Consider the following 10,253-nt stretch of genomic DNA (forward strand, 5'->3'; position numbering starts at 1 on the left):
AGATACTCCATGACTTTTGACAGCAAACTTAATGCTGAAAAGAGCTCTTAGACTTCTTTTGCTTTTGACTACAGCACAGATCCTCTGGCACACAGCACACTACTGGAGAAGAAGTACCTTCCCAAAGGAACTTCTGCTTGCCTTTGCAGTGGCTGTTCTTAGTATGCCTGTACCTGATGTGTACTTGCCATTTTTCTTCCTTGCCATACGCAAAGCCAAATATTTAACCAATTGCTCTGTCAAGATAAGACAAATTTTAACCAATTAAACATGTGCTCACCAACTGAGCCTCATTTAAAAAATGAGATCTCCATCTCTTCTAACATTCATTTTTCTTCTTCAATTTAATAAAAAGTGTAACACCACAGACACACTTCATATTGTTTTTTTCTAAAAGCTACAAGCAATGTTTAAACACCCAACAAGAAGGTGAGAAGGAAGGAGAGGAATAGCTACACGACAATCTTGTAAGAAGAAACTGAGAAATCTGACTTGACACACAGGTCACAGCAGGTGACACGTGATTTACTGATGATGAGAAAGGGCCCACCGAGTACTTCCTACACTGTCAGCAATAACACCATATGGGAAACACCTTGTCTCTGGAGAACTGGACTGTCTGATAAAGATATCCTCAGAACAGTTGTGTTATTTACTAAATTAATTCCTCTGTGTTAATCTTGATCAATATTACCAGAAGCAAGGTGTGTGACACTCGCGCGTTCTTCTGAATTTAAAAAACCTTAAAAGGCTCTTTACCTTATCAAACACATCATCCTATGTTGTCAAGTTTCATCTGCAAACTTTAAAGTGTGTTAATGTTATGGGAACACTATTGCAAACATCAGTTTCCTCCTGCTAAGATACGCTCACCCTCCAGCTCTGGGATTCGGACTATCGCTGAGTAAAACAGGGTGATGAAATTATTATTGCTGAATTCTGCATGATTCATTGCTGGTAATAACCACCTCCAAATGCAAAATTCCAATTTACATTCTCATAATCAAAGGTCAGAAAAAGAAAGCAAGAATGGGTTATTATTCATAGCAGTTAAAACTATATATTTACACTAGATACTGTATATAATTCTTAGATGAACTGTGACTACACCTGTAAAAAATGTGATATATACAGAATTACATATTTATAGCTTCTTGTATAAATCCTGCTGCATTTCCCTGCAACAAAAGCTTTTTTGTGCAATATTGATGTGCCATTCCCTAACACACAATTCTCCAAATATTTAATCTCCTAAGAATCTCCTCCTTTTCTAGAAAACAGTGACAACAGACTGGCTCCTCAGCATGGGAACACCTTCTGCCAGCATTCAATGTTGCAAGTGAGGCCAATCCAACCACTGCTGCCTTTTAGCCAAAGGCATGTATATAAACAAAGTAACTTAAAAAAAAATAGATTATTATTTGTCTAAAACACCAGGTTTAAGACTTACCTGTGCGCCATAATAGCCAAATTATTATAATTTGACACACGTAAAACTCTGTGGGCATGGGGATGCAAGAGGACTCAGTATAAGACTCACTAATGTAAAATACTCCTGCCTACAATTGCTGGGCATTTGGCATAACTAAGCCTCCTTAGAACCATCAAACAGAAGGCAAGAACTCACTCATCAATAGAACGGATATCCAAAAAGGTCATCAGCATGACAGCATGAAAGACTGTTTGCCTGATCCTTCACATATGTCTTTGAGACAAGCAGATCCATAAGAAGAATAAGACTTTTGATTTACAGAGTACCAGTATAAGCTAATGGAGTACTTTGGCATTTTTCCATTTTGAATTTTTATTATTTTTAATAAGAATGGTGAGTTCTTTATAATCATCAAATACAAAAGACTTCAGCTTTAATGTAGACAAGAACACCCTGGCCAGCAGAAGCTTGGCATGAGGAACAGAAATAAAAAGAACTCTTACTGCCCTTTTAAAAATCAAAAGTAGCACCTTATCAGCATAATGACAGCATTATTTAAATAGCTTTCATGTGCCATTTTCACAACACTATTTCTATTAAATCATTGAGAATAAACATCTATAAAAATCATTTACTAATCTTTTTTCCCAATTAGAATTTCTCTGAATCTCTGTACGATAGTAATTTCATTTCTTCTCACTTGCTTGCATCTTAATTAAAATCAGTCTATGTTGATTTTCATTTTTATAGTATATCTGCCTATTTCACATCACAGCACCTCCATGACCCCCAGAGAGTCATGAGCTTTTAATATTTTATTTTGACCTTGTTAAGTAACTGGAACTATCAAAGATTTTTCTTCTTCTCTTGGTAAGTTTTTTCAATCCTTCTCAAAATGTAGAGTGTATGTGAAAATACATAATTGAGAACTATGCTTCCTTTAAACAACATATGTTCATTTATTAAAAAAAAATTTTGTTGCCTTTCAAGTTATTACAAGTATTAGTTTATGAACCATAAACTTCAATATTAATTAAATGAGGATCACTGTGCAAATGATACTTAAAGGCCTTTTTCCCTGAGCTTCAAAACAGAAAAAGTTTTTGATTTTCAATTAAAAAAAATCATCAATAATTGGTGATTTTAAAAGACTTAAAGCAGACTTCTACACAGGTATCTGAGTTTACAAAAACAAGAGGTTGGGGAGAAGCAGCTATCTTTTATTAGAGCAGCAGACACAGCTGAAAAGTAAAAGTACCTCAACAAAACACACAAGCCCTTCTCCAGGCCCCCAGCAGAAAGCTTGCCTATGTGTTTCAACTCCATCACCTGGTCTAATGACAGGTATTGCTGAAAATGCTTACAGCACAGGAAGAAGCGTCAATGCAGATGGGAACAAGAAAGGTGCTGAAATATCCCTTCAGCCTAACACCTGCAAATTTGTCTTTGGATCTCACAGAAAAAGCAAAATACTGGGTACACTGGCACATATATTTACATAATTTGCCTTGGGTCTGGGTCTTTATCCAAGGTCTTGCAGTGTTACCACTCTCGCAGACAGGCTCAGACTCATGTAAAGGTTTTGGCGCATTCTCAGTCCTGCTGTCAGAGAAAATCTGATTGCACACTATCATTTAGCAAACTTGGTTTTTCATTCACCTTCAGTGTGGACCCTTACCTGATAAATAGCCCAAGCTATCTAACCTATCCACCTGTTACAGGGAGGGTATCTGGCACAAGACTTTTCAAGCAGAACTGAAGCTTTAAAGGCAGCTGGAATTACAGCCCCTTTGAACTACTGTTGGATGGTGCGAAGGCCAAGATGTTCAATGTTTAGGAATACCACTGCACTGAGCCTAGCTGGGCTAGGATTTATTGCTTCTTCGAGAAGCAGAGCAGGCACAGCCACAAAGGTCTCTTCACTCAAGCTTCTATTTACATTCCAGAAAGTCGAGTCTCAAGTTCATCAATCGTGTACAATCAGTATTTGGCTACCGGGTGGAGGAAACTGAAGGCAGCTGGCGACAAAGTGGGAGAGGTGAATTGTTTGCCAGGAAAAAGCTGAAAAGTTTCAACAACAACAACAACAACAACAACAAAGTTTTAAAGAAGAAAGATCAGAATGAGTGAGAATAAAGGTCAATACTAAGATGGGGAACAGCAAGGGAATGTCTATTTTAAGGAGACCACAGCATGAAAGAAAGCACAGAAACATGCACAGTTCTCTTTAGAGGACAGGGCAGAAAGAAAAGATGCTGCTTGTGATTAAATCAGCACTCCATCTAGGGAGAAGAACAAAATTTAGGAATTTGCAAGGAATACAGCTAATAGATCACCTGGGCATGCACTAAAAAAGAGATTACAGGAAAGTGGAATTCCCAATGAAAGTAATTATAATTTCAGCTTTTCATATGGTGTGCAGATTTACCCAAGGTCCAAAGAAGAATACTTAACTTATTGCTTATCAAGCCCACCTTCTTCCCCCAGCATTTCATGCCTCTTTCTACCCCAGCCACCTTCAAACACAACTGCTGGTAGTCAGAGCAGCTTAAGTTCTGCTACCAAAAGCAGAGAGCTGTATATGAAGAAATACAATACAAATACCCGTGGCTCCCCTGTAGATTTTGTTACCAGCGAGTGCTAGCTTACTGAAAAAAGTCCTTCGTAGGCTTCCCTCAGATGGAGCCTATGACAAGTAGCTAATACTATCGAACTGCTATAATTAGCAGCCTCACAGTGGTTGTTGAGATGAGTATACAGACCACAGGCACAAGCTCTGAAGAAGGGACTGATCCTCCAGCTGTGAAATCAAAAGAGCAACAGACTCTTAAGTACAAATACTTGCTTTACCATTAGCTGATAGCTGAAGTCATAGCTCTCCATGCATGCTAGCTCCCAATCTGTACAAAAGCTATAGCTAACCACCCTGTCGTGCCACTCATGTGCTTATAAATGACCACTCCAGAACAGAACCAAATTCTGGTTTTTAATGCAGACAGAAGTTCAAGTGAAGACCATAAATCCCATTTGAACATTTACAGAAACATAAGTAGGCAAGCAGAATATCTACACCATAAAATTATTGGGAAGCTTCCTCACATTAAATATCTTTGAACTGTTTTTTTCCTATTGACATGAACTGGTAAGTATTGAAGCAGAAACCTTACTTCAGAAATGATCTGTGCTCACCTGTAAAGAATATTAGAGACAGCCACTGCCTAAGGAAGAAGAACTATCTGTATTTTAAGAATGGTGGGTCAGAGATAGAAGAAATCATCTCTTTAAAAAGTGAATGAAAATTCCCATCTGCCACTCAACTCTAATTTCCACTACTCGCACTCAGACAATAAAACTTTCTATTTCTTTTAAGACAGATTCTAGCTAGCCCTTGTCTTTCCTTATAGGCAACAGAAGCTGACCCAATGCTTGATGAGACTAGAAGGAATCTGGAGGTGCTCTGCACTATACTGTGTTTAGATGGGCCAGAACCTGGCTAGCAACCAATTCAACTTGTACTCATGCATACACAAGTCAGCTATTAACCCCAGAAGTTCTTAAAACACCTATAATTTCTCAAGTACCATGTCCTAATGCTGAATTCTAATCATATATTTGGATGTTACAGACACTAATTTAAGGATAGAAACGACGCATACCTTCAGTTGCTACCTCAAAAAACCAGCAAACCCTAACAGTGGTCTCAAACTTGAATTATTTATATGGTCTCAAGATGAACAGGTAAATTACTTGTCAGAATCTTTGTATATGGGCATGTGTTTTTTTTAAAAAAAAAGACTTTTTTTCTGAAGCTAAAAACGCATTTGCAAATATGGTAATCATTTCTAGATTATTTCAAGATCTGAAAGGATTATATGAGCTATGCTTTAATTTGGCTTCAGAAGTTCCCTATGAGATGGACAAACTCTGAAGCGCTCTTCAAGATTGCAATACATAACACAGTTTGATCAAGGCCAAGCATCAAGTCAGTGGTAGAGCTGAGCTCTGCAGTGTGGTATTCTGCTATCAGCCTCAAACTTCACTTCCTTTTTCTACTAGCAGAATATATTGTGGTAGTATAACCTTCCCTCTTCTGTGGAATAGGAATAATTGTACTATTTGTAAATTTTCATATTGGCAAGTTAAACATGCATATAAATTCCACTAAATTAAACTTGAAAGCAAGACTGTTTGGTTAGATCATGTAAATAGAATGCTGTAAGACTTGCTGAGTTCTGAGAACTGAAACCACAGCCAGCCAAAATACAGCTGCACACAGTCAGATATGGTGTGTCTGCTAATATTGGAAACTTTATCATGCGGCAGCAAATTTAACTTCCGATTAGTATATTCACAGAAGAAATATAGGCTGAATGTAATGGAACAACAACAAAAAAAAAACACTCCAAGGTCATAAGTTAAGAAAGCCAAGGGTACTCAGTTATTTTATGGAGTACTTGACAATATTTGTTACTTGTACTACCATGGCATCTAAGAGCCCCAAACACGAGCCGACGCTCAGCTATGCTCATCCTTGTAAAAACACAAAACAAAAGATAAACCATAAATTGTTGTAAGCCATAGCTAAGGGTTCATACAAAAGCAGGGTACTGTCAAGTGTCAAACACCCTGACTTTTAATGATGTACATCTAAAGCCCAGAGCTCGGTTCCTTTGCTTTGATGTTAATTTGGTGCTAGATTTACCTGCTGAACAGCAGGCCACCTGGAGCTGGATGACTTCAACTGCTCAGACCAAGGATGTGCCTGAACTCCCACTCTTCCTCGCACTTCAGGCATTTAAACCAAGAGTGGAAGGGAGACACATCTGTCAATTCATGAGACAGATTTTTGAGCCTAGATTAAGTAAAGCCAGAGGGATTCAGAGATATGCACCCAGCATCCTTCCTCAGACACTGGAACAGTATGCAAGAAAGACCTTGAGATTCATGGAACAAGAAAGATACACACTTGCCCCAAGCTGGGGACACCCTTCTGCAGCTTAATGGTTAAAGTATCAAGGAAGAGAGTCCCAGGTTCCAGTGTGGGCTTTTAAAGTTGTTTCTAGTTTTATGACATAACTTAGATGTAAAAATATACAAATGATGCATAAAATCAAATCACATTGCCCAAATGAGTACCTTAACTAAGAAGCTATGAAGTTGGCTTGACTCTTGCTTATTTTCATTCTAGTCTTGCAACTCTTGCATCGTGAATGTGAACACAAGGCAGAATTTCTCGTGCCAACTTCTTTCAGGTACTTTCTAGTTAAGACGATTAGGGCTTGCAGTGTTTGTGTTTTCTGTTAAAAGTGTTGGAATAAATATTTATTTTTAGGACCTAGTTCTTTCTTTGGATCTGACTGTAAGTGTTGCAGGCTGGAACAGTGACATAGAATATGTTGTGCAAGTTACATACATCATCTTTAAAAAAACATAGCTGCCTTTTAGATTTATTTATATTCTTCTAGAGTTGTATTGATAGTCAAAGGAGCTTGTCTGCTTTTCACAGCACATATTGCTATGTTTAAGAAGCGCTCTCACAAATTCTCAATCTGGCACCTCAAATAAAACACTGAGTCACAAGTCCCTTGAACCCCAAAGTTGTTCATGCTTCTATTTACTTCTTCAGCCCACTAAAATGCCAGGATGGTATTCTCAGCCAGTTTCTCATAAGTTAAGTATTAACAGCTTGTGAGCTTTCAATTTCAGGCTGCCTTGCTTAAAAATGCACCCTAACTTTCTGCCTTCCTGCGGGTCTGAAGCGGAGCCAGCTCTCCCGGGCAGCGGGGCAGCGAGCCGTACCGCACCGCCGCTCAACCCAGCACCCCCAAAACCCAGAGCAGGCACAGGCTCCGCACACCCGCGGCACGGCCTCCGCGGCGGAAACCCTGGGGCGGTCCGTCACCCGGAGCATTTTTTATCCGTATTGGGAATTTAATTGTTCCCAGTCTTGTAGAAGTACTCAAAACACGAGGTGTGCCACGACGCCCAGCAACGGGCACGTCTGGCACCCCCCCGCCCGACCTCGGGCACCACGATGCGCTGGGGCGCGATACGGGGCCGGTCCCGCCCCGCGGGGAGCACGGCAGGGGATGCCCGTCAGCAGGGTGCGGTGGTCTTTGAACACCCTCGCCCGCCCAAAAGCCGAGGCGGGAGCTCGCGGTAACGTGCCCGCTGCGGAGGCACCGGGGACGCGGGCGCGCCCCTGCCCGAGCCAGGAGGTATGCTGCTCCCCTGGAGAGGGAGCAGGGCTTCCCTCTCCCTCGCCCCACACAAAGACACGGCAGGGCGGCGGGGAGGCGAGCCGGGCCCCGCCGTGCCTCCCCTGGCCGGGCTTCCCCCCTCGGCGCCGCCTGAGGGACACCCGACCCCGGGCAGGGCACCGCCGCTCCCCGGGGGACCGCCCGCCCGGGGCTCGGGGCGCACCGCGGCGGTAGCCGCGGAGCTGGGGGCGCTCGGGGCGGGCGGGACGGCGAGGCGCTCTGCACACAGGTAGCTCCCTGCTAAAATGGAGGGAGCGGAGAAATGCGGCGCTCGCCGGAGAAACTTACCGGAGGAAACCGACGAGCCGGACAAACTGGAGTTGCTGGATGCGGCCATGGTCCCTCCTCCTCGCCCCTTAGCTGCGAGCCCCGCGTCGGCCCCCGCTGCTGTCCGGCCGCCGCTGCCGCCTGCCCATCGCAAAGTGCCGGAGCCGCGCAGCGCCGCCGCCGCAGCCCGCGCTCGGCCCCCCGCGCCGCCGGGGAGCAGGAGGCGGCCGTGACCCGCTCTCCGGGGCTGGGCGAAGCCGTTCAGCAGGTCACGGAAAGGGCCCCGCGGCGCTTCCAGCGCCTCTCTCCGCCCTGGGGAGCAGGGCTTACCTTGTGACGGGGACGGGAGAGCCGCCCTGCCAGCGCCTTCCCTCGCCTCCTCCCTTCCCTTCCCGTCCCTTCCCTTCCCCGCCTCCTCGCGGGCAGCTCTGACAGCCCGCCGGGGGGACCCGCCGCAGCTCCCCTCACGCACACAAAGGAAGCGGCGGCGCTGCCGGCCGGGCTGCCGGCCCCGGCTGAGCGGGCGGGGTGGGTCCCGGCCGGGCGAGCCCCGGCGGCGCGGCAGCCCCGCCGAGCGGCGGCCAAGCCCCTTCCCGGCCGCCGCCGCCGCCTGGCACGGGGCTGGCGGCGAGCGCGGCTCCTGCCATGTGCCGGCGCCCGTCCCGGCGGGGCGGCAGCGCCTGTTGAACGCCTCGGCCTGGCGCCCCCTCGCCCGTGCCGCAGTGTGGGCTCCGCGCCCCGCCGCCCTTTGTCCGCCTCCTTCCCCCGCGGGCTGCCCTCCGTTCCCGCGGCTCTCCCCCTCCCGCCTGGCACGCTCCCACTCTCACTTTTTTCCTTTTTATTCTATTTTTTTTTTCCTCCCTCCTGGCATCCGTTTTGTTAAAAAAAAAAAAAAACCACCACAGAAATCCGGCCGACACCAACACCGGATTTTCCCTTCCAGGTGCACGGCGGGTGCTGCGGCGTCCCGGCCCGGCTACAATTAAGATCTGTCCCCCCACGTCCTCCCGGAGCACTCCCGGTCCCTGCGGCTCTGGGGGTGCACGGGGGGCGGCTGCCAGGCATCCAACGGGGCTATGATGGGTCTGTGGCCAGCCAGGTTGGGCCGCTGCCCTGTGTTTCAGTGTGCAAGTGGGAAAGGGGAAGAGCCAAGAAAGCATCGCTTGGAGGCTTCTTCCTGCCCTTCTTGTTCCCTTTGCAGCGCTTTATCGCCAGCCAAAGCTTCCATCTCAATTTATAAAACGGGGCTGGGAAGACGACAGGAAGGTGGGCCCCCGAGTGGCATGGCACAGTCTCGCTGGCACGGGATCTGTAAGAAGCTTACAACCTATTTGCCATGACGCTGATTTATGAAAGCCTTCCATGTTTCGTAACAGGGAGTCTGTAAGACAAAGTTACTTCGGGAGCGAGGAAGCCCATTAAAGTTCCTTTGGTAATCTAAGCCTTACCCACCCGGCTACCCCGTGTCTCAGACGAGCGTGCAAACCGCTTGCTCGCTCTGTAACCCGCGCCCAGCCGCTTTCCTTTCCTCCCGCAACCAAAATCCACTCCGGGCTCCCTAGACCCTGCAGTCGGTTCCCATTTTTATCTCGGGAAAACAGGTCCCGAGACCCCCTCTAGCGGCGGAGACACCAGCGGCAGCGATCCCCGCTGCCGCGGCAGCGGGGCGCTGGGTCCCGCACCGCCCGCGGGGTTCCTGACGGGAGCGGTGGGAACGCGGCTGCAGCCAGCTTGCTTTTCCAGGTTTTATTTTGGAATGACGTCTTGCTCCGTGCGAGAAGGAACGAGCTTTAAAGCAACTCCTACTAATCTGTAAATTGCCACGTACAGACATAAAAACAGCACAGGCGTGTCACTGCTTTTTGGTCTTTGGCCAAATATTTCATGTCATGCATTTTAAAGATTGAATGTTGAGGACAAACTGAAAAAGGCAGATAGGTCATAAAAACAGGCTGATGCTTGGGATGTAGGAAAATACTGTAATAATATGGTAAACATCAAGATTGTACTAGTAAGTTGTTCACTCAGTGTTTGTGTTGTTTTGAATAGTTGAATAGTATTCGCTTGTCTCCTACGTGGTCGTTTTTCCTGCTCCTCCTGCTATATCTTTCTTTCTAGTATTTGCCTCCTTGTAGTCTGTTATATCTTCTTTTCCCCCTCCCTAGTGTAGCTCTGTCTTGCCCTCGTGTCTCTCCAGCAGCTGTCAGAAATGTGTCCCACACGACTGGTGCTAACAAAACCAGCAGAATCTGCAGGGAAAAGGGCAAATAACCTAAAAGAGAGAAAACTTCCTC

The 10,253-nt window shown here is 45.8% G+C and overlaps 1 protein-coding gene across 1 annotated transcript in view; it reads right to left on the minus strand.

Annotated features, from left to right (window-relative positions):
• The window catches only part of CHN2 (chimerin 2), a 162,274-nt gene extending 153,838 nt beyond the window's left edge, over window positions 1-8,436 (minus strand). Inside the window, exon 1 of the mRNA XM_032695241.1 lies at window positions 7,981-8,436. Coding sequence (XP_032551132.1) covers window positions 7,981-8,029 — 49 coding nt within the window. The 5' untranslated portion in view covers window positions 8,030-8,436. The remainder of the gene's footprint in view (window positions 1-7,980) is intronic.
• Window positions 8,437-10,253: the final 1,817 nt, after the last annotated feature.

This window comes from Chiroxiphia lanceolata, chromosome 1 (assembly GCF_009829145.1).
Source record: "Chiroxiphia lanceolata isolate bChiLan1 chromosome 1, bChiLan1.pri, whole genome shotgun sequence".
NCBI lineage: Eukaryota > Metazoa > Chordata > Aves > Passeriformes > Pipridae > Chiroxiphia > Chiroxiphia lanceolata.